The 26,194-nt window shown below is 39.0% G+C and overlaps 1 protein-coding gene across 1 annotated transcript in view; it reads right to left on the bottom strand.

Annotated features, from left to right (window-relative positions):
- Nucleotides 1–25,634, bottom strand: part of LOC136996234 (AT-rich interactive domain-containing protein 1B-like) — a gene marked incomplete at its 3' end in the record, with an annotated part of 33,539 nt that extends 7,905 nt beyond the window's left edge. The window contains exon 1 of the mRNA XM_067317159.1: nt 25,175–25,634. Coding sequence (XP_067173260.1) covers nt 25,175–25,634 — 460 coding nt within the window. The remainder of the gene's footprint in view (nt 1–25,174) is intronic.
- Nucleotides 25,635–26,194: the final 560 nt, after the last annotated feature.

Below are 26,194 nucleotides of genomic sequence, written 5' to 3'. Positions count from 1 at the left end.
GATGCTTGAACTACGATATTTCTCATTATGAGGGTTGATTTCTGTATCTGAGTGGTGGTTAGCATAAATACTAGATCAGAGAGAGCAAAAGCTTCATTATAGCTGAATCATACTGAAGAGCTATGTGAGAATCTTTCATTTAGTCTCATTTCAATGACTGAGTGAAATTAAACCAGTGGGCATCCTTCTGGGAACAGCATAGGGCTTGTAAGAAATCTTTCAGATAACAAAAACCAAACCATTGTCTTTAAAAAATATTACTCAAGATTTTCCTCAAAGCATAATTGGTCCCAAGCTAATGCAAAAACTCCTTGTCATGTTTGTAAGGGCTTTTTTTTTTTTTTAAATAAACAAAGGCTAGAATTATTTTAGACCACCTATGTAGAAAGTATAGCAAGTCACCAGGCTGTATGCAAGGAGGTAAGAACTCAAAGGAAAGGGAAATTGCAAAGCGGAGTATCTCAGCTAGAGCACCAGTAGTCATAAAAGATAGTGGGTATTTTTCAGAAACAAGACCATCAGTAGGCCCATTACTATAAGTATTTATTTCCCCCAAAAATAGCACCTGTACTGAGATATGAAAGGGAAAGATTTGGTGGTTTGGCTTCTGTCATTTTACTTGAAGAGTTGGTTAATTACCTCCCTTCTTTTAATGAGCCTCCCTTCAAATCAGTCTTTCAGGAAATTTGGGACCCTGCAGTCAAAATTATAGACCAGCCAGAAACAATTTTCACATTATATTAACTCATTCCAAATACTGTGTAGGCACAAAACTGAGCAAACCAGTCAAAGGCCAGACATGCTGTCAGCAAGAAAGCAAGAATGCTCTCGCACATGAAACAGCCTAGATAATACCAACTCCCTTGACCCGTGATCCAAAGAGAGGTAGTTTTTGAGGAGACAGCTAGAACAGAGCTGCTCTTATAGCTGTAGGAAAATCTCACTGATGTCCCACAGGATATACTGCTGTTATACAATGCTTCTTGTCACAGAAATGAAAAGCTATTTAACCCAGGCAACCTCTTTTTCCATTACTATATGCTTACTCTCCAGCACAAGGGAGGAGATCAAAACAATGCAATTGGGTTAATCCACTCCAGCCATGCTTTCATTTTGCCTACCATAGTTAACACCCCTAATTCTGCTTTGACTGCCTTCTTGCTATTTATCTGTGAGCTAACAAGCACCTCCTCATGCTGAATTCAGCCAGCAGTTTTCTACCTAAGAAGATATTCAGTGAGAGGAAGACAAAGTCTTATCTTTTAAGCTCTAGCGCTTTTCCTCTTCCCTGAACCTAGCCACCACAAGCCCTTCACCAGGGAAAGTACCAGCTGATTGAGCAGCCTCCCATACTGTCACACAGCTGAGAAGGAGACATACTGTTGAGTCAAAACATTGTCAGAAGTAAGAGATGTAAAGCTTGGCATTTTCCTAAGTACCCTGCAGCAGGGCAGTCTTGAGTCCCTGGATGCAGTGGAGACCCAAGTAACCCTTGAGTACCACCTGAGGAGGCAAAACCTCTCCTGCTGCCAGGGACTGACAGATCTGATTCTGCCCCCAAGCTGCAGTATCCATTTAACGGAACTTGCTGTTTACAGGGGAAAGAAATAACTTGAAAAGTGCCCCAGGGGCTGACTGAGGATAGCTGCCAAATACAAAAGCTCTGCTCTCAGCAGATTGATGACTAGGGATACTCCTTCCATTTGTTTAGCATTCAACTTTCTCTCAATGCACAACCACTTTTCTTGTCAGGTATGTGCACAGATACTGTATGATTCATTACATAGGAGAGAAGAATGTAGAAAGGCTGGAAAAAAAATTAGAAATAAAAACCCTACAGATTTGGATAAAAATGTACACAATATTTTTCTGATGGGCCTGCTTATTATGAGTCATTCACAGATGTGGAGTTACAGGATAGAAGCCAAGATTAAGTCAAAGACAAAGCTTTATACAGGAAACCAGTTTAGGTCTGTTTCAATGCAGGCTACATACTGAGCTACAAGGAAAAAAGCCTTTCCAAACAGTAATGAGACACCATGCATATCTGGAACCATTACACCAGAAGAGATTTTGCAAATACATACAGACAAGGACAAAAACATTTGGAATTGAGAGGTCTCTTCCCTTTCTAAAAGCCAACCAGGCACATACCAGCTTCCTGGAGGTAACTAGAGTATTCAGAGAATAAAACAGAAATAGTTCCCTTTTTCTGCCTACACCATCCAGAAATACCACCTTCTTTCTATTTCAGCCTCCCGTACCATGACAAAACAAAAAAAACACCCAAAACCTCAAAACCCTCCCCCCCCCACAACAAACAGTCCCAGGGAGTTTTTAAGGATACAGACTATGCATCTTTTGAAGATCTCTCAGTTCCTGTTTCTGCATGTCTACACACTGTCTAAAACCACATATTAAAAAAAAAAAAAACACACTCACAATTCCAAATATCTAGGAAGCTTGATTTTTATTTTTTTTTTAACTGAGCATTCTGGATGCTTGTCCTTTTCTATTTTGCATTGATCAGTTTGCAAATAGATGGATCACCTCAGATATAAATTCTTTCCTAGATACCAATCACACATCTTTTTAATTTGCTTCACAAACAAGGACACCTTACAACATATTTTGTATTCAGTTTATGGGTTCAATATTTACTGTACTATAAATAATCAGCATTAAGAAAATAAGTTCTACTAATTATCAGAAGATATTTTACAAGTCTATAAAATTCCATTTCATAAACAAACATAAAATACCTTCATTAATATTTCAAATACTAATCATATCTCATTCACTCCCAGTTTTAGTAATGGCATGGTATTTTCTAATTCTAGGAAGTAAGGCGTGTGACTTTTGAACACCTCTAGAAGTAGGCTGTTGAGAAATTATTTAGAATAACATGTTTTCCAGCTCAGTATAACACTGCGACTCTTCTAGATTGGATTTATAATGTATATCACTACTGAAACTACAACTAGAGCAGTGTCCGCTTTATACCAACTGTTACCTTGAGTATCTAAGTAAATCAGACTCTTATCTTTTATTTCTGCATAAAAAAACCAGAAGTCTGAGTTTACATGCAGAAGAATGTCAACCCACTTAGATACTTTATATTAAACATAACCGGGCTATAGACTACAAAATAGCTTAAGGCAAATGTTAAAAAACAATTCAAGAAGAAAAGTACAAGATATTAAGACATTGATCCTGCCTAGATTTAAATACATTACTACACTGAAATAAGTACATGTATAAGCACTGGGATAATGCATTGCCATAGCTAATTAAATCAAAAATGAAGAAAGTATAAAACCTCAGCTTCAACACAGAAGCTAAATATCACACTTGTACATATAAGCCAACCTATGGCAATGTATCGCATATTTCAATTTGTACTGTTCACAGCTTTTTTTAAAAAAAAGTTTTGTTTTATTATGGCTTATTGTTAGATACCACCACAATCCAGATAACTAGCCTCATTTGAATAAAATCAATTCATCTGTTTCACTTAAATGCAATTTTAGTTTTGAACAAGAAGGAAAGATTTGCTCTATATTTTGCAATGCACAGAACTAACAACAATATTATGTACACTGGAGGTACTGGAGGTTCTAGAATAGTTGTGTAAAAAAACAGAGTGGGACAGATCACCCAAAATAATACTTTGAAGGGAGAGGGTATAGGAAAAGAGAAACTTATTTATATATCAAAATTAGAGCTATGTATCACCACAAAGTGTGCATTAATTTGTCACCCATTTTCCCATACATTAGAGAGACAAAGAATCCAAGTTACACATTATCACAAGAACATGGCAGTACTGAGTTACTTCTCCAAACTGTAGTTTACTCACAAGTATTAAAATCTTTCCGTTTTTAAGAAACTACGGAAATGAAGTAATTGTTTAGGTAAGAAGATCAAAGCACAAAAAAATCTAGACCTTTCTTTGTAAAGGTGAAGAAGTTTTATTTTCACAGCTGTTTATACATCCACATTTTCAAAATCTACATGAATTTTTTCTTATGACCAGTTCCCAAATTAAAAAAACCTGCTATATACAGCTGCCAAATAATTAAATGATTAAATGTGTGCACACATGTGTGTGCATGTATTCATGCACAGACACACACACACACAGAGTGAAGGAAGAATGCTAAATTGTGTAATTAGGATTTCTAGATGGAGTTTGCTACAAGCCTGTTTTATACTGCAGTGGTCAAGTTTCACAGGGAGCCTAGTGTCCATACTTGCTCTGATCATTCTACATCAGAAGACTTGGACAGCATTAGCTAATAAAGTCTCAGTGTTGTGGACTGTTCAGCAAAAAAGAGGACAGCTAGGTTAAGACAAGCAAAAGCATTCCAAATTTTAGACAGATAGAGGAGACTAATTAGAACAACTATATTGATTTTATCTCAAAAGTTATGCTATTCCACTTGGGAAACCCATGTGCTTGTTCATTGAAGTAATACTATGCATATAAAAAGTACTGGACTGAGACATAGCATATGCCTATATCCAGAAAAAAAAATTTTGCTCTGAAGTGACAGCAGGAGAACACCTTATGGACAGAAAGACGCAGCTTCACAGAAGTTCTGCACTAGCACTGGTAGATACCTCACTATTACTGACATGTTTTTCTGAGCAGGTCTTCTTCCAGAAGATACATTTCCAGAATATTAGCAAATCCTTGTGAACTTCAGATGGATGATAACTACATTCTCCCAACTGTTTTTAGTCCACTTTTCATCAGTACCTCCTGAAAAATTGAAATATATTATTCTCTGCACAGGACACGAGGATAAATTTTACCAACTGCACACTGTGGTCAGTTTACTACATAAGATTCCTGTAAATGTAAATGTTCCTGTCAAACTGACTTTAAGAGTGGAAGTAAAAGCGGCAGAACTTCAGATCACATATTCAAGCAGCAGAGCCACCAATGCTATTACATTTTTCTAGAGAATTCTTTACAGTTCAAAGTTTGACTGTCCTAGGTGCTATAAAATCCACAAGCTTCCTTAGATTGCCTTGAAATGGGATGCACCTCACATGGATGCAGGATAGCACTAGTATTATGAAGTCAAGCTTAATCCATATACTATAAAGGGTCCCTGGAAAAGGACTGTAAGTTAGTCAACCAAAAGAAAAAAAATATATTAAGAGGTATTAACTGTTCCATTCACCTTAGAGCACTGTCATAGGCTGTTAGTTATGTCCATGGTGATTCTTCCCAAATTTAGGCTGATCAAGAGGACAAAAAAATAGACTCAGATTCATACATGGCAATATTTGAACAAATACAAGATATCAACAAGCTACAGGAGTAAAGATTATCACAGACTTTATAGTTCAGCCATCAAATCCCAAACTTAAATTTTTGGGGCACATTCAAATACGCAAAACACACTCAAGTCAACTTTTGGTTTTGTTTGATACCGTTTTCTTTGGTTTCTGAATGATGTATGGCAGACATAGCAGATATATTGACATATGAAGCTCCCCCTCCCCCTGGTATATCTTCAAAGTCAGATCTATTAAACAAGACAACCTTCCTGATTTTTCCCCCACATGCTAGGTCCTGGCATATGGTAGCAGGAAAGCTCCCGAGAGACTGTAAAGCCCTGGCAGTACCTTTGGAACTGTTATATTTGCAAGATGCGAAAAAATCTAGTTTGTGCTGTTTAGTTTTCAGGAAACAAACCTCTAATTCTGCATACACAGGTTTAAGCAGCCAAAGTGGATATAGCAAGACAACTATAGTTATTAGACTAATTCTAAATCAACATCCCTTATGAATATGTGTAACAAGATCTGGAAACCAGTCTTTGCGAATCAGTGAATCTTTTATTCAAAGTTTGCTAAATGAAGTGAGCTGTTTAAGAAACAGTCAGGATAGCCAGGAAACGGAGAACTGTTCTGAAGTGATGTTGCCTACACAAACGGGCCTGAAATACATTACTGAAATTGTAAGGCCCCTGCTTGCCTTTTTTTTCTTATTAGTCCACAGTATAGAATCTGGACAACTAGTATCTAGCCCCTCCTCTAGCTACTTTGTATTTTTATGGACATAAAGCTATTTCTAAAACTGTTGTTTACATGAAATGTATAAAGCAGAGAAGTACTACAGAACTCCATTTACACAAACTTGTGATACAGAGCAGGAAATGCGAACTTAAAGGAATATATTTAAGCTAAATTCACTAATGACCATAACTACACAAAAAAGAATTGTTTTGAGGTTAGACAACTCTAATTCTGACTTATGTGACTTGTTTATCTAGTAACCTTAAGTATTTCTGAAATCAAAGCTCCTCGTTTCCATTTTTAAGATTCAGGAAAAAGTCCTGCTTAGAAAAGCTGATACAATACCAAAAACCTTTAAGTTCATGCAAAATAAACTGGAATGAGACTTGCAAACTTAAAGGATATAAAATGTCAAGTGTGGGGAAATGAAAAACTGAAACAAAGAATGTGTGATTTCTGCCAAAATCTAGAAAAACAAACGATAAAGAGTAAGGAACTAATATTTGGCCTACTTCTGCCTCCAGTTCCTGTGTGGGAGATTTAACTCAAGAAATACTGCATTTTTGCAAACAAAAACAATATTAAGTAGCAAGATGTTAGTTCAGCTGATTTAATGTAATGCTGTTAGGAATAATTTGTATCATTTCTGCTCCACATTAATCAACTCAGATACTTTTAAGAAATTGTTCAGATGAGTATGTTTCTTCTGTTTCACTTCAAGTATCAACTCCTTTTTCAATATTTACACAGTAATAAAGTAACTTGCATTCATGAGAAATAAAGTTAATCAAGGCCTAAGGTATATGAGAAAGTTTTAATACATCACAATGCACATTTATAAATGACAGCTGATCAGTGCAAAGCACACAGTTGTGTTGCAGTTAATGAAGTGACGATAAGCATCACCGTTCTTGTCTACACTGGGGACTTCATGTCATTTAGAGCATCCTAACATGATATTTACCACCATAAACAACACACTAAAGTATATATTTACATTTTCTTTTGTATGTATATGCAAGCTCAATACTAAAGCAGAAAGCTTAGTGAGTCTCAAGTACCATGCTAAGCGCCCCTTATTCATATCGCATACCATCTTACTCCTCAAAAAATACTCAAAGACAGCCTGTAAGATACCTAGTAAAAAACCCTCATAAGGTTAATAGCTCTTCGAAATTGGAGATTTTAAGTAATAGTGTGACAAAGACAAAAATCATTATTCTTTATCACAAAGCACAGAATGAAGTTACCACCTATAAACATAACTGAACTTCTGTGCGCTATGTACTACACATTGTGCAATACTTTAGGTCACACATCAACATGTTGTACTTCTTGCAAAATACCACAGTTTCATAGATGTGTTTCATGCCTGCATAAAGCTTTTGCCAAAATGCTTGGCTTTCCTCTAAGTGGCATGGAAATTACACTAATTTGGAAGGAACATCAGTGAACCAATAACGCGGGGAAGGGGGAACAAACAAAACAAAAATACAAACAAGAATACTTTCAAAACCTTGTCTGTTGCCTTATTCATTACCTGCCAATTTGCATTCATTGTAAGAGTCATAATTAACCAAAATAACTTAATGTTCACAGCCATATTTAAATGTCAAATCTGAGCAGATTCACTGCCACATCCTTTAAGGTGTATTTTATAATCAAGGAGAATAATGTCACTTTAAGGACCTAACAGTAAATGAAACCACAGCCATGGCCAGCTGTGGGACAAACAAAACATCAATAAGCTTTTTGAAGAACTTGTAAAAATTAGATTGCTACAATAACAGAAAACATTTGAAACCAGTAGACTAATCTACAGGAAACCATGCTTTGATTAAACAGATACATAAGTATTGATAAATTACTTTAAAATAGACCAAGAAATAGCTAGCCTAAAACATGAACTTGCATCGCAAGTAAGCCTAGCAAAAGGAGCCATATTATTCAAAAGTCCTTATAAAAGAAGCACAGCAAACAAACAGTTGAAGAACACTTTTTAAGAGATTGTTCTTGAAAGTAATTCTAACTAGTAACAAAGATGCATAATATGAGAGGGAAAAAAAGTGCTCTTTAGTGCTCTTTTATTTAATAGAGTGATATTTATGCCTAACAAGTTCCTAATTGTATTTGATTTATACAATGTGAAATACATATAAGTTATTAATTAAAATAAGCATAACTGTAGTTTAAATGTGGGAAAACAAGAAGATTATATGAATACTCCATTTTTAATTCAGGAACACTTCTTGTTTTTAAACAGGCAAGGGCCTTTCAATTGCAAATCTACTCGCAGAAAAATAGTTTACCTAAGAGCAGTGTGAAGTAGCTCAAAATCAGCATTCCCAGACATAAGCATGCACTGGTTCAGGCTTATCTGAAGGAAACAAGTCACCCATCAGTGACAAATAACTATATGCTTGCAATGGTCATCAATAATATCTTCAGCCAAAAAAGATAGCCTTTTAATGTCCAACTTAAGTAAGGGTGAGCCATATCTAGAGGAATCACTTTTGCTAGAGAGTAAAAATACAATGGAATCTTTGTCACTTGTGAGCCAGAAGGAACTCAGTTTTATATTTCAGCTGAAAACAAAACAAAAACAAAACTGGAGTAGGAATTAGTCACACTGCTTATTTGCTTGGATTTGGTTACTGTCTCTCCGAAGCACTGGTTAGTAGTTAGCAGAAAATGCAGCAACAAAGCCTTTCCCCAGTCCTTAATCAGATCAAAGTAACAAATACTGAACGGGTTTGTTTTATGTTCTCATCTGCCAAAGTCTGTACTAAGAGAATATACAAGAAAGTGATAAATAATGTAAAGCAGGAATATAAAACCCCCATTAAAAAGCATATAGCTTAGCTAAAAGACAAACACACTATAACTCACTTCTCTCTTTCTGATGACTATTTTAAACTACATCAGCTTTTAACACCAAACTGCAATCCATACAGGCAAATTCACAACCACAGAGGAATCTGAAATTTTGAAGTCATCCATTACTTCCTCTGGCTTTTATCAAGTCCTCACAAAGAAATCTGTCACAAGCTGAGGTAGGTTTACACTTCTGCAAACTGCTGCACATTGACTTTACCCTCTAATGCTTCTTCCTCTTATGATTTAAGAACTTCACCTGCCACCCTCTCTCAAATTATAAATATGTTCTCCTTAATATATTGAACCCTTCCCCTCTATTTCACCCTTCTTATCCACACACAGTGGCTCAGGACAGATAGCATGAGCCAGAGAACATCACATCAGTATTCTCACAGATTCGTATGAATTAGGCAAAGCCTGGAATAATGCTGAATAATGCTGCCAAATGATCCAAGAGCAAAAACGAAAAACCATGGCTGTGTCACCAGCTGAAAAAGTGAAATTTAAGAATACTTATCTTAGCTAAAATTGCCAACACTACAGATTTTTTTCCCCCCTCTAAGACAGGAAGGGAAGGACAGAACATCGAGGCTTTTTGATCAGAAAACACTAAGGAACTAAAAATTAAACAAGTGATTACAGTCTTTGCTCGTAGCCATCCAAACTAAGGATACACAAAGCACTGCAGCAAAATATAAACTATTACAAAAGATTCCTAACATTCCTCTTCTGCTACAATAATATAGACTTCAAGATGTTCCACAATGAACTATAGCTTCTTGCAATGCAAACAGCTAACAGGAAAAAAAAAAGTATTCTTTGTGCAGTTAAAATAGATTAGCTTTAAAACTAAGCAGAAAGGGAAAACTGAGCAGAGAGTCAGGAGTTGCTGCTCTAGTTTCTCCAAACATTTCAGAAAGTTCATGTTTGGTAAGTTTTTAAGCAGAATAAACAGTATCTTAAGGCTGCAGAAGACTGCACTAGAAGACAAAGAAGATTAATTACTCTAAGTTATACTTGTATAACTTTCTTGTAAGTGTATCATACTAAAAACTTCCACTTTTAAGCATGAAATATTCTTTGCATAAAAACTACCTCCTGAAAACTAAAAGCAGCATGCTTTAAGCAGTCTTAAATCACAAAGGCTTTGAGAAAGAGTACGGACAAGTCAAAGCAGAGCGACCTCTAACAGAAGAGCAGGTGCTCAGCTCTCAGGGTTGACAGTATTCCCACTTTCATGGTACAGATGCAATGGACATGAGAAAACACAAGTATTTTCAGTGCATAAAAATCCTCCTCAAAATGCAAGTGTGCAGTTAGAACAAGGAGTGTACAGCTGCCTGGGGCTGACAATGAATATTATTGGGGATGAGGGGGAAATGTGACAACAACTTTGAATTCAGAGAACAGCAGCATCTTACACCTGCTCCAAAGCAATAGCAAAAATACAGGCCTACATATAAGCATCAAAGTCTCCTACTATTAGCTTTATGTAACTGGGGCCTTCCTGCAGTTACAACTCATTTGCAGGAAGTTTGAGTCTCTGCTAACTGAGAAACTAGGAAAGTGATTTCACATTCAAGTCTACTTTTTCAGTTGAAAAAGAAACTTAAATCCATATACTCACAGAAATGCAAAACTTGTCAACAGTGTTGACTATGCCGTCACACTGAAAAGTTTCGTATCAGTTCTAACCATGCCTATATCTACTCAACCACAGAATGGAGCGGTTCTTCCGGAAAAGAAAATTTTACCTACATTGCAAAAGAAATAGCATCAGGGAGCTAACTCAAGCATTGATCCCTAATCATCCACACTGCATACGTTAGTCAGCTGCCAAGCTCCACTTCACAGCAATTAGCCAGTTCCTTCTACAGTCACAGAATAGGCTTTTTTAAATTATGGGGTAGAAGGGCCTGTGGTCCATCTGGGGTAGTAAGCTGCCATTTACAGCAGAAAGTACTAGATTCTTTAAGCAAGCTTTTTTTTAAAAAAATTATAGATTATGCCTAAAATTATGTCTTCCTCCTAAACAAACTTCTTCGTATCCTCTTCTGTCCTGATTACATCAGTTAAGTGTTACAAAAGACCACAATGAAAGCCTTCTCTATTTTATAATTAGGAATGACTACAATGTTTTAAACTTTAGTTGATGTTAAACTCCTTTTCTAAATGATCTTATATCATACATCATTCCTATTCCTTTGGTTATTAAAAGGATGTAAGAAAGGATAAATAAATTACAAGATAATATTAAATAATAAAGATTTTGAGGTGTCTCAGGATATAAAATGCTCTGTTCAGAAGTTTACTATTACCATCATGATATTACCACATAAAACTGATCTACCTTTAAAACATGCATATTCTCCTCATTATTTTTAAATAACCTGCAACACAGAGAGATGATTGATAAAACTGCACAACTCCAACATAAAAAGTGAATGCTCAGCTATACTCAAAAGAAGTTAACCATTATCTTATTCCCTAGAACGATCTAGAAGATCACAACATTGATTTTGTTTGTTGCTTTCATCTTTAGAGCAGAATGATACAAACCAGTAACGGCTGACCTACAGTCAACAGCTCTATAGCGTGGTCCTCCAGCTTAATTCTTGAATTTTATTAAGGAAGTCATTATGCACTAAGGCATCTGAATTTGCTTTACTGCTGCCTCACCATTGCTCCCAGTGAAGCAGGTCTGATCAGCTGGAGTAACTGCATGAGCTACATCTTTCTACTCAATACATAACATGAAAAGAAAGCAAGCCTAGATAGACAGGTAGGTAAGTATTTACCAAAGCCTAGATTTTTATACACACACATATATACGTATGTGTTTACAAGTGTTTACCAAAGCTCTATTTCCTCTTAAAGAGGAGATTAGGAGAGGAGGGAAGAAAGCTGGATATTCGTCTGCCCGATGCAGCTTCAGTGGTCTTTGTGCCTCCCTCGGCCTGCTGCAGCTCCCACGCAGTAGCAACGGCACCGCGTCTCTCTACCGGCTGTAAAAGTGAGTGCAGTGCACTCCAACTGATCTCGATTCATTACACTGCTGGAAGCAGGCATAACGGAACTGGCGAGCGGTTTCTCCTCTTTTCCTCTCATAAAACAATACAAACAGAAAGAAGGAAAAGAATTTGAACAGAAGTACTGATAATAGCTCCTCTCAGGAATATCATGTCTGGCTGTCTCACCACCGGGAAATCTTTCCTTTATGTTTCCAAAGCTACCGGACTTTTATAAGCATCTTAGTCATGTATCCGTTCTCCTCTCTGGCCCCAAGATTTCTCACTTTACTAGCTTTCCTGTCCATCTGCAAAAACTTGGCCTTTGTGCTCTTCTTGCGAGGCTCTGATCTGGCTAACGCACACGGGCAGCTAGGAAAACCTTTCCTTCAGCTCAGCCGCTCGCTTCTCCGAAGCCTTACCCAGTGCTGCCATCCACCCTCGCACGCTGCTCTTCTCTTTGGAGGAGAGACACTGCTCTGATTTGTAATGTGTAGAAAGACAGTAGACAGGGAAGAGTAAAGGCCAAAAGCATCCGAAGTTGAGCACGCCATAGCAGGAAGCTGACAGCATTTAACCCTTCAACATGTATTAAAAACCTGCCTCAGAAACTCTCTACTGGCTGTTTAAGCCAGAAGGCAGTGCCAAACTCAGCTCTGTAGCAATAACAGAGACCTACCCAATTAAGAAAAAGACCTTATACATGTATATTTGATATTCCATTAAAAAAAAAAAAAAAATCATTCTTCCATTTACATTTTAAACTTTAGCCAGTTCGAGGGGGCCAATTTGAAACATTCTCAATTCAAAACTCCACTATCAATATTCAGTTCTATATATAAATACAGAAAACTTGCTTCCAGCTAGAGAAACACTGCTTAAAATTACTTAACTCAGGGAAGATAATTGATCTGGTATCAAAGTTTGTATCTTTCGGGTGGTAAATCGCTTAAAACTACACTTAACATCTGACAGGATACTCTTCTCTCAGTACTCCCAAACATTTACAAGACAACAGAATATAAAGTTTGGTAAATGTTTAAGTATAAACAGAACTTTACAATAAATGGACCATACTTTTTTCATGGCTTAAACAATTCCTCATGTTTCAAACAGTAAAATGACTTTTTCTGTCAAATCTCTGAATAATCTAAAGATGTCACCAAAGGCCATTTAAAATAAAAACCTGATTGTTGCTAAGCAACCCAGAAAATAGCCTTATATGTGCAGTTGTTTAGTGCATTAAAAAGTTTCACACTTATTGAGAATCCATGTATTCTGGATTCTAATGACAATAATGTCTTCCAAACAAAGGGAGAAAAGAAAATTCTGCAAGATATGTTCATATTTCAAAAAAGAACTGCTTATACAGTACTAAAGATCTGATCCAATTTATTCACTGTTTCTGCACACGGAATTGATTAAAAAACCAATTCTTTCTTATCCCCTATTTTATGCACGCTCCAGAAGTAAATTTTCTAAAGAAAAATGGCACTTACTTGTTTTAATAAAAAAAAAAGCACTGAGATTCTTTTCCACTATATAAGACAGTATTTTTAAAGTGTATTCCATAGCCAGGCTCTTTAAACGCAGTGCTATTTTAACAGCTCTAACTGCATATAAACAAAAGCCACTCAATGCAATTTAATATTTCACCATTCTATAGCACTCCTCATCCATGGATGCACTATACATTGAGGGGGAAATCACTTACATTACCCCCTCCCCCCCCCCCCCCAAAAAAAAATCACCACAGCTGTCAGTAGCTCAGGGTAGCAGAATGGAGGATGAAGCTACTTACATGTACAAATACACAGATTTGGTTTTAAACAAAGATTTTCATTAAGCGATTAACTTTTCACTCATCACGGTTTTTGTAGTGCAGTGTAACGTTCTGTACAAGAACTACCTTATAACGAAGCTTGTGGTGGAATTATATTGCAAACAGTTCACAGAATCTCAGTTTATATTCCCTCAAGCAATTCAATTATCTTACCATAACGGTCAGGGGGTATATCTTCAAAATACATCTCAACCTGCTAAAGCTTTGCATAACATAAAAATGCTTCAATGCACCGCTTAATTGACCTAATATTTATTTTGGAATTAAGGGTTTCATTTTTAACATTTCTCAGGATGCTTAGTCTTAAGTTACCAGTCTCATATATTTAACTGCCATAAATTTATTGCAGGCACACTCTAAACAGAACGGAGCCAATAAAAATAGATATAATCAAAGCCCTCCATTCACACAAAGTTATTGGCAACGGGGAAAAGGCAAATTTAAAGGTTAGTTTAATCCAGAATGGCCGTACAGATTCCAAAAAAACAGACTTTGCTTATAATGGATAAGAGTATCATCACCTGTTAGAATAGAGCAAAATAAAGTTTCTTTTATAACCAAAAAGGAAAGGTAGTAAAAATACATTTAAAACTTTTGAATATCTGATAACCTCACCATGAAACTTTAGAATACTGATACACTTAAGTCTTAAAACTTTATACAGAAAAATACTAAGAGTACAAATAGATGGAAGAACAGGGTTTTTTTGTGTGCATATGTATATATTACATCAAAAAAAATTTCTTTCAGTCCCTTCAAAATGAATTACATGTATACATGTGATTTTTTTTTAAACTACAATAAATCACTAGTATTATTTATCCTTCTAAGTCCAATTATCAAATAACACTGTTTCTTTCAGGAGAGATGTACTGCTGATTTCCAGAGCTGCTCTGTTATGAACCATTTAGCTGAACTGCATTATAAAAATGTTTCAAGTTTCCCTCACAAGGAAATATAGGATAATACCTTTCCAAGAATGAAGTTTAACCAGATAAGGCCTGTGATCTGATCTGTTCCTCAAGTAACAAGTGGCATATTGGTTTTGTTTGCTTGTCATCTCATTGCTAATAAGGGCAACTGATCTAGTTTTTACAGATCCTTCCTACCAAAGGAGTCAGAAATGGTAACATTGGTTTGTTGTTGTTGTTGTTTTTTTTAACCCTATCCAAATTACATACTTATTTCACCTGAATGATCTGAAATAAGAACTTTAATTTTTCCTCATTTGGTATTTTTTATTGCATTTATTTTTAACATATTCACCTCCAAAAGCTGCATTATATTCCAGCATCTAGAACAGAAACATGCTGTAGCATTCTAACTGTTATAAATAGAATTAACTTATCCTTGCAAGCAAAAAGTTTTAGAGTATGACTGAAAGACCTTCTATAATGGTTATCCCATAGTTTCTTAAATAAAACATTAAGGGAGGAGGGGAGGGGGAACAGAAAAGCCTATTTGCAGCAGTGGAGAAAAAAAGCACTCATAAAAGCAATAGTACTAAGAAGAAATTCTTCAATATCTGTATACTGCAGGACTCAAAACAATGTTATAAACACAATGATTACTGCCTGTTTTTCCTCGAAACAATTCTTACAGACCTTATTCATATCACATCCTTTTAGTGGAAAATTGAAGTGAGACTCTACGAGGCCTCTCAGGCCTGGCCTGTAAAGAAGTTTAGCAAATGGAAAATGGAAGGCTTATGCTTCACTTGCATCTACACATGTTCCCAACAGGCAAAAAGCCAAATAAGAGGAATGGAGAGTCACTGTTTTCTCAAATTAACATTTGAGAGAAAACTTTCCCATACAGATTTATCAAGTTTTCTACATAATAAGTATTTTTCACAAGGTTTGTAGCAACACATACACAATAGGTAATTATCCAACTTACACTGGGACATGGCATTCAAGGCCACTTTGTAGTTGGCACTTCCCTGACTGACTTTCTACCTCTGAGAGCAGGCTCAACAGTCAAAATAGACTGTGGAAGGGAAAGCAATTTCATCAGAGTCTCAAGGCAGATCAGTGGAGGATACAGCTCCCAGCCCAGTAATATTTCTATTAGGCTGCATTTGCACCTCTAGATGTGGAGTAACAGCTAAAACACGTAACTACATATGCAGGTATCATTTATCACATGGTAATTAAGTCCTCAAAATAATCTTCAACTGATCAGATTCTGCTATGCGCCCTGGCAAGCGACCTCCTCAAGTGACTGCAATGTGCTCCAAAATCCCTTAGCTCCTAATAAAATGGGTCCAAAAAAAGGAAACCCCCCCCCCACAGATCTGTAAAGGGATCTGGGGAATAAAAACCTGGATAACATAACAAAAATTAACAACTAAAGAAGTAGCCTTATTCTGCAGCAGTTCTAAAACTATTGATCTCAAGTCATCAAACTCAAAGGAGCAACTGCTGGCAGCTGGCCTTTTTGGAGACTGTCAGAATGACTGGAAATCCCATACCTTTAAGTACAAAGTGTAGTATTACCTTTCTCATCACAAGTGATATATTTATGAAAAAAGCAAAACAAAACCACAAAACACCACACTTCACCCCTGAAGAAACGAACCCATAGGAACTAACCAGTTCTCTCGTTTGTTCTCACTCACACATGATGCATCTAGGAAGAGACTTTCAAAAATGGTACGCTGAGCAACAAGCTTCTGTGGTTTACACAGTGGATTCCAAGTGATACAGATAATGCAACTTTGCCCTAATCTTAGCTGCATTAAGAAGTCTTTTTTTCCTAAGCTGCTAATGTGACATCAGTAAGAACTTAAGGCTCACTGGGAGGACACAGTATGAACCACAGCACGAAATCCATAAGCTACAGCACTTTAAACAGCGAGACCATTCCAACATGCAATCAACTCCCACGGCTTGGCCAGTGAACCTCTAATTAGTTTATCCCATTTGTGTAAGTGAACTCCGATGCCTCAATCTACGTTTAGGCAATTACAAAACACAAAGCTACCCTGAGTCAATTAAAGCCCTGTTGTAGGCTTGCTCTACGAGTCACTTTAAGGGAGCAGAGCCACAGTGCCCAATGCATTCCCACAGCCTGGTGGTGACCCAACGTGGCCACCTGGGCTGCCGGCCTCCCAACCTCCTTCCCAGGGGCCCCCTCCTCTTGTGTCCGGCCGCAGTCTTGTGAGGGACTCTGCGGCCCGTGGTATATCACCTACGCGCTCCTTGCACGGGACAGGGAACGACTCGACAGTGCCCACAGGGGACAGCCAATGGCTCCTGCAGCAGCCACCGCCTGCTGCCACAGCAGTGGAGGTCCAGTCCTTCAACAATACAGGTTTACACTACATATTTATATATCATCTTGTGCACGCACAGCATGTCTAGCCACACAGCAGGAGAGAGGTCACAAGACGTCATCAGACAGTACCAAACAAGGAACTACGTCATTCAGGTCTGTGCAAGCTAACGAATTTGCTGGGGATTTTCAGTTGTTCTCAGCATTGCTCATTTAAAGCTCTGGCCACACCAATATCTAAGGCGGACTACCTAAATATTTCCTTAAATGTTTATATATTGACAACAAATAAGGAAATAAGACAGGAGACAGCCTCAGCACCAGAGATGATATAAGCAGCAAAAATAAAAAAGGAATATAAGGAAGAAGAGGCCAGCCATCCCAAAATTTTGATCTTGGCTGCTCATCATGAAATGACATTTCCCAAGCAGGGGCCAACAAGGCCAGCAGGCAGCAACTGATCTGCCAAACTGTCACACATCAACAAAACAAATTTTTGTAACACTATAAAATGGCAAACATTGACTTGCAAGAATCACTGATGATTAGTCTAAATTTAGGAACCACTGTCACAAGTTGTAAAATGTAAGTGTCTGAAGAACAGCAGTAAGCACATTAAACAAATAGAAGAAGAATAAAAATACAAAAATATTCAGTGATTTTCTAACTGTTCAAGAAAACTGCAGCTTAAAAATGCAAAGGCAACTTAAATAAGGGGTGGTTAAACTCCTCCATGAAGACCAGAGCCTGCAAATATGAGGCTTCTTCCAATTGTCTGAAGATGACCACATCTACTTCTTCCTCATCAGGCAATCTGTAGCAGACACCCACAATATCACCCACATTGCAGATAATCTGAATAAACTGCCTGCTAATCCTGACCCATAGGCTCTCAAGTGCCTTTGCCATGCATTCCCACTGCTCTTTCACTTAAGGGGCAACTCCTCTTCCTCGCCTTTCTGGCCTGTCCTTCCTAAAGGGTCCGTATCCATCGATTGTAGCACTCCAGTCGTGGGAGCTAGTCCACCACATCTCCATGATCCCAATGAGATCACTGCCCTGCAACTGCATGCAGACCTCTCATTCCTCCTACTTGTTTAGTGCACAGGCACTTCAGAGAAGCAACCGTTCACCCAGAAAAGGTATGAGAGCTTCCCCCATAATGCTGTCCTGTAGGCACTTCCTTATTTGTGCACCTTCTTTATTTGTATGCCCTGGTTTCTGTTACACTAGAACTATACAGCCAGGATAATGGCCAGGAAAGACCAATATTGCTACATGCCCACCAACCGCTATTCACAGAACCAGATTTCCAGCATAAAAATCAAACCTAGCTATGCTGCTATGCAAATGATTTACCCATTCCAGACATTATCTCTCTATTCTCTACATGACTGAATCCCCCTAATGGTAACACCCACCTCTTCTTGCATACACATCAAGAGCGTTTTCCTAGTATCCAGGAACTACACTATTATGTAGAAATTTGACAGAACCTGTTGAATACCCTGATTCTTCAGACTCCTATTAGCTAGAGATAACAGCATGAAGGTTATGACTCTCTGGGTTTTTTACGAGGATTACAGTTATTTCAATAGATCTACATACACAGTGAACTGGCAAAGGGGTCTTATCTCACATTAATAGAGAGAGTCGCTCCTTGCATATTTTGCTTTGTTTGGTTCAAATCTGTGATAAGGCAGAGGCTCCTTTTATATTACAAATACACTTATTACCTTTAAAATTGAAAAAGCTATTTCTGTTATTTCCACCTTTCAAGACCATATTCTCTCACAACATCAACGAACCTTTAAGAGGAAACAATTTTTTTTATTTATATTTCTATTCCAGTAAACAGGAGATCACTGTAGAAATCTTATGCTTTACGTAAATCAGCTATAAAAGTCACTGAAACATGAAGAGTTACATTACCCCACATAATACAGTCATACTGATCTTAACTCAATAAACTGAAAGTTTGAACATAAACAAGAGAACAGATACTGACTTTTGGAAACATTTTGTTAGTTTTAAGAAATGCTTCAGTTGCTTAATTCAAAATCATTCCAAAACCTACCACTGATTGACTAGTAAAGTTTCAGAGAAGGAATTCTTAAATCAAATACACTGTCCTTGAACCAGAGTAAGTACACAGAATTAATAAGCTATCGGATGTCCAACTCAAATGTATTCAGTACTATGCGTTATGTTCAAAGGACATGAAAATTACTCAAAGCCTTCTCAATAAAGGACATTATTGTAAAAAAACAAAAGCAAAACTTATATTAGTTCTTCAAGACAAAGCTCTGAAATTGAAGAAAACGAGCATGTTTCATTGTTAGACAGGCATAAAGCCAAGAGCCTGAAATAAGTACTCAAAATAGGACATATTTTCCAATGGAGGTAAAGATTACAATATAACCAACAGGAATGTGCAAGCCAGCAATACTTAACTTAGCAGTTCATGCCAAACCATGATAGTCCGTTGTACTACTTAAAAAATACTGAAACTTGAGAAAGTGGTATTATTACAATTGTTAACAATGGAATGCAAGAACATTTTTGAACTACAAGTCACACAAATTCATTTCATATATTTATTTTTGTAGAAATAGGCTATTCAGCACTTTGGGGATTTGAAAGCTTGACAAAGAACTAGAACTTCTTTTCTGCTACATGCAAGTTAAACACCAAATGTAAATGCTATTAAAAAGGTTCCAGTTATCCCACAACTATGTCCTTGTCCAGGTTACACTGATACATTGCCAATAAAAAAGAACAGAAATGTCACAATTTAGTAGAAAAAACATTTTCTTCCTTTCAGAAAAGAAACTGTGTTTAGAGCGTATCAAAATAAGAGTTTGAGGAGTTATTTTAATAAGAAGCTGGTCAAAGAAAAGACGTAGTTCACACCTCTTACAGCTCCAACAGTGACATGGAGGATTTTAAACAGAAGGATAAATCAATGGCCTTAACTATCTGTAAATTCAGTTACAAGCAAGGTACACTATTCATTCAAACAATCATACTATAGCTTTTACATTTATTGTACAGACCTCTGTGGCCATCACAACAAAAAATCTGGAAGGAAAGCAGTAATTCCTGCTTAGCAGCTTAAATAAATTTTGCATTTTGATGATTAATATACATCTTGCCATCTCCACATAGAAACCAGAGTCAGGATGTTTCTATTTAAGATTGCCTATTAAGCAGCTAACTTTATCTAAATCTATTAATTCACATCTTCAGTGACTTGCCTCTAATAAAACTACTGTTTATAAGAAAGTCACAGCATAGGCGCAGCCTTCCTAGAGCATCCCCAACCTCTTTGATATGCTCAGTTTCTTAAAGTATTTTTTCCCCCTGCTATACATTTGCTTGTCACACTTAGAAGCCTTTTTCCCTACCTAATTGCAGAAAGTTTCATCTAACAGATCTGCAATTGGTTATCATCCAGGCATCAGAGCTAGGCATTACATAAATACCGTCTTTGCATTGAGCAATGGGCTCAAGGTGAACTTTGGGCAAAGGAATCTTCAACAATTCACTTTCAATAAATAGCTTTACAGTAAATATGTAATTTTTACTAAGATGAAGTGTTACAAAAGAGAAAAAGATATTTAAATATTTATCTGACTTCTCTCCAGAACAGCTAGGACTTGATTTGGCAAAAAAGTATGATGGTTGAGCATTTTTTCTTGGACTTTTCAAACTCCCCACCACAGGGCAAAGAGCTCCAAAAACAAGGGAGTAAAATAAGGAGTACTCACTGAAGTCTAAGAGCGGATGGAAGGAGAGCTATACAAATGTACTGAAATGAGCTACTTGTACTGACAGTTTGTATTAATTTTGAATTTTAGTACTCTTAATCCTTGCTGCCTGAACAATAAGTGATCCTTTATTATTCTTAGAAATTAAGTCTATATTCAGTCACATTATCTGCATTAAGATGTGACATGATTCCTATAAATTTTGATTTACTTCAGTTAATGTGAGAAGGAACAAATCACAGTCAGTACTAAATCAGCACAGGACACTGCTGTTTTCCAAGACTCGCATTTTGTATCAACACAACCTTCTTCCGAGCATGATCTCAACAAAGACTGTTTGTGGAGCTGATTACTCTTCAAATTTTCCTAAGTTCATTGTTCAGTGCTTTTCTTCTTGTGTTTATCAACAAGCAAGAAAATTGGTGAATTAACTCACAAAAACCAAGACGACCCAAGAACAAGACATAGTAGAAAGTCACCAGATCCCAAAGCTAAAAGGTTACCCAAGACAGTCCCCATATGAGAAGATAATGTGGTTTAAAAAAGAAAGAAAGGAAGGAAGGAAAAAAAAAATACTGGCATAACACTCTGTAGCAAACTGAAGAGATTAAGACACACCATGCAAAAGAAATTTTTTTTTTTTAAGCTGTATGGCAAACCTGTCTAAGTTTATTGATGGCTGCAGCATTAATTTTTAGATTATACCTTTTGGATAGCTTTTGTAAGTTTAATGTTTTTCATTTTTGTAATAATACTCAGCTGCTATATTAACAGACACTCAAATAATCACTAAGTAAATCATTCCCTACTATTAAATCAACCGAGTGTTCACTACAACTTAGAGCACAGCAGCTATAATTAATATGGGTACTATGAAATATTGTCTTTAATGATATGTCACTACTAAGAACAACAGCCAAACCATTTTATTCCTATTTGTTTCCTGAAAAAAAAAATTTCTCTATTCTAAGGAGATCTCTTCACCAATAAACTCTAATAAAGACATCCAGCACCAGAAATTGCATACCTCGCTATAAACACTGAGATTTGTTTACTGAACATTACTGCAGTCATCTATGATCAAGCAATAACATGATAATACAAAATAGTTTGACACTACACAAAAATTTACTTTTCAGTTTAAAGCTTTCACTAGAACATCTGCATTTTCTGGAATTTTAAACAGAGGAAGTAAAGCTCTTTGACAAGCTCCCTCCATCTTTCATTTAATAGACTTATCTTGAGGCTAGTCAGAATCAAACACCAAGAATAAAAATATCAAAATAATTATTTCAATGTGATAAAAAAGAATGATAGGTTTGAGGGTGCTGCTTGTTCAATATGCTCTGATACCTCAGTACAGATCTGGCTTCTGCTTCAGCAGCTATTGGAAATAAACTAGCCACATCGATCGTTTTTGAAAAGAGAGCACCGTAATTTCTTGCTACAGCACTTACAGAAAATTTGTGAATTTTGTTTCTTAAATTAAGGTACCCAAGTCCCTACTCCACCCATAAACCCATGCAAATAGCCTGCTGTGACCAGATGAGTCTTGCCGAAATCAGCACTGTCCCTCAAGAAAGGATCCACAAAACATCAACTGCAGAAAAGATGAAAAATAATTATGGCAGAAGTGTATACAGGATTCAAAGCAATCACAAAATATGATATGTAACAGAAGCATAAAACCTAACTCTAAGCTTCTTCAACTTCTGACTGCTTCTTACATTTCATCATCAGTAAAGCAAACAACAGATGTTGACTAACAGAAAAATAAGGGTTCTGCAAGCAAGAATGAGAACATTTCTTGAAAAGGTTTCTTCAACAGATGCTGTTTAAAACTTGGCTTTAAAGACAACTGAATTAAAGATATTGTATTCTCACTTTCCCATAAGAAAGTTACGGTGAACACTTGAAATGAAGAGGCTGGGAGTTTTTACATTATTTAAAAAAAATAAGTTTTACAAGCATAAACACATTCTCCAGGAGATGGTAAAAGCAGCAAAAGAACCACCTTTAAGCATCTAATATGATTACAAAGCTGTATCTACTCCAGCTCAGATTAAAAAAAAAGGCAAAATGTTGCCTGCTTATTTCTGGAAATTAGAGACCTGATCATCACCACTTAGAATAAAGAGGCACTTCCCTACCCCAATGGTATTTCCACCTGTTCCAAGACCTTCCCAGGGGAGGATGTGGAACCACCAACATCAGGGAACACGGCCTACAACTTGTCTAGTGTAAGTAAGAGCAACTTTCTGAAGATGGTACAGCGCTTCTTCCCCACTATCCCTTTCCTATTAGGAGCTAGTTAAAGCTTATACTTCCAAAAATTGGCCATCAAGGGGGAGGAGGGAAGGAGGGAAGAGGTTAAGAAAAGAGCCTTGGCTTGTAATCAGCAACATAACTGACTCTGAGTTTTGGGGTACTATTTACAGGTCTCACTTTGAGATACTGTATGTGACCCCTTGGGCAACTTACTCTGTGCTTTTGTATTCTCCTATTAAAAAAAAAAAAAAGATAAAAGTAAAAGTTATCACAAAGGAAAGTCAAGAGGTATAATAAAAATTTGTCTGAGTACTGAGAGGAAAGTGAATGAAGTGTTAGTATTTATTTAACAAACAGTTCAGAGTTTTCTGACAGAAAGGACTACTATGTTTGTCTCTTATGTTTCCTAATTAATCTGTTTTTTTTAATTACTAACAACCAGAAAGTTTAAGTTTTTCACATAAAATCACTTATTACTGAGTTCAGCATGTGCTGTTCTTCACAAAAAGGATAATGAATACAAAAACCATCTAAAGCATGTGTGTTCTGGAACAGGTATAAAACAATCTATCACCAAAAATTCACGCAGCATTCTGCTCGCACTTGCTTAGTGTACTCTGTATCAAACATTAACTTCTTAGTATACTCTTATACAGATATACAAAGAAAAACCTCTTCTGAAAACAGACAAGCAAACAGGAAGTCACACATTTTGATGGAGACTACTTCTGGATGACACCAGCCAGCTATACATTATTTGGATTCTGCTTACAAGCTTTGTTTACCACCCTCCCATGCTTACTACCTCAAGCAGTAGGATGGCCTGTGGGATGAGATAATGGAAATTTATTTCACTGGTAGAGAAAAAAATTCTGTTTTCTTACAGCTCTTCGTAACTTTTGACCTTTTTCACTACCATTTCATACACACAAATACTTCATCTTTTCAACATCCATCTGCGCTTTAATTTTGAGACACTTTGATGAGTGCATCTTTATAATTAGTTGTTTCTTCTTATAATATTTCTGAATTCCTTATTCTTTACTGCATTACATAATGGGATTCTTCTGCTAGTACTAAAGTATTAACCGATTAAAGATTAACCCACCCCCAGGAGAAAGAATCTCATTTAAAAAAATTCCAATGGTTGTAGTCATCCAGTCACACCGCAGATTTTCAGTGGGGACCCAGCTCGCCCGCTTCTTCCCCCTGGGAGCTCCCGCACCCTTCCCACCTGCGGAAGGGGCAGGCATTCTGGTGAAGGAGAGCCAGTTTTCAACTAAGGGAATTAAACGACTTCCACGTGACGCGCCAGACGAACAGCAGCAAAATATGTCAGTTTGTTTCGAGGATTTGCACGAAAACACGAATTATCGCGTTTAACTGACTCTAAGGAGCTAAGGCGCAGGCTCAAGCGCAGCGAGGTCACTCTTCAAACACGCCACAGCCCTCCTCGGCGGGGCCGACGGCGTCCTGCCGTCGCCGGGGTTTGGCAATGCCCCATCGCCGTTTGCACGGGCCCTCTAAAGAGCCGGGGACGGCCGGGACGGAGCAGCCCGCGGAGAAGCCGCCTCGGCCGGCGCCCGTCCGCGCGCCGCTCCTGGAGGACACAAGCGGCGGCTGCGGCTCCTGCACCGTTTTGTCCAAAACGCTGCCTACGTAACTCCCATGGAGGGTTAGATAATTCAAAACACGCCGGGACAAAACATGTAGTCTCGAGGAAAAAAAAAAAAAAAAAAGGAAGAAAGAAAGAAAGAAGAGGAGAGAGAACAGCAGAAGGGGGGAGGCCAAGGCAGGACAGCCGCTGGCGGAGACCCTGCCAGCTGCCCGCTGTACCCAGCATCGCCCCCTCCTCGCCCCTTGTCCCGGCTGCTCCCTGCGAAGTTTCGAAACACCTAAACGCGGAGGTTTCAGCGACCCCGATCAGCTCTCCCGAAGCTCGGGGGAGGCACGGAGGAGGAAGAGCCCCGGGAAGCCCCCGCTCCCGCAGGGAAGGAGGCAGGGAGCCCCCCGCCCCCCCCCCCCGGGCTGCGTCCCGCCATGTCGGAGCCCCCCGGGCGGCACGACATCCCGCTCCCGGCGCCGCCGCCCGCCCTCACCTTGGAGCATGGCCTCCAGTTTCTTCCTGTCCACCCGGAATCGCTCCTCGCCCCACTCGGGGCTGTGCGGGGCCCGCGGCGGGCCGGCCGAGTCCTCCTCGGAGCCGGGCACGGGCGAGTCGGTGCTGCGCTCGCTGTTGGAGCCCGGGTCGGAGAGCGGCGGCTGCTGCAGGTACCCGCTCAGCGGGTCGCGCGGCGCCGCCATGGCGCTGCCCGGCGGCCGCCGCCGCCGCTCCGCGCCCCACTCGGCCGCCTCCCCGCGGGACGCTATCTGCCCCCACAGCCGCCCGCCCGGCTCATCCCAGCCGCCGCCGCCGCCTGCCAGAGTCCCGGCCCCGGCGCCGCCGCCCGCCGCCGCCGCCTCTGCCTGCGGCTCGCCGCCGAGTGCGCGCGGCCCCGGGCCGGCGGCGGCGTCCGCGGCTCGGCGGCGCCCCCAGCCCGCCCGCAGCCCGCACAGCATCCCCGCCTCCATTGGGCCGCCGCGGCCGCCGGGGAGGGGCCGGGGATATCCCCGCCGCCGCCGCCGCCGCCGGGAGGAGGGGGCGCGCGCCGCGGCCGTTGGCGGCGGGGGAGGGGCCGCGCGCCGCGGGGCGGGGCGGGGCGCCCGCCCCCAACGGCCGCCCCCAACGGCCGGGGGCGCGGCGGCGGCGGCGGCGGCGCGTGAGGCGGCCGCGCGGTGCCGTGAGGTGAGGTGCGGTGAGGTGACGGGGGTTCCCCACCCCACGCCACCCCACGCCGCTGCCGCCGCCGCGTATTTCCGAGTACCGGAAAGGTAAAGTAGCTTTGGTGGCAATACGCAGCGTAAAGAAATAAGGGTCAGGAATCCCTCGCTTGCGGGGCGTAATTGCCTTAACCTACACACAGTATTCCCAGGGCTTGTCTGCTAGGAAAACTTAATTTGTATAAAGTGTTAGTTGTAACCACAACGTGCGTAGTGTCACTTTGCAAACAGCTTAAACTCAGCCAAAAACCATATATTAGTCTAGAATAAGTGTCCACGTGAGAAGTTATACCAGTCTA

Source organism: Apteryx mantelli, unplaced genomic scaffold, assembly GCF_036417845.1.
Source record: "Apteryx mantelli isolate bAptMan1 unplaced genomic scaffold, bAptMan1.hap1 HAP1_SCAFFOLD_274, whole genome shotgun sequence".
Lineage (NCBI taxonomy): Eukaryota > Metazoa > Chordata > Aves > Apterygiformes > Apterygidae > Apteryx > Apteryx mantelli.
This window is presented reverse-complemented; position numbering and strand designations above follow the sequence as displayed.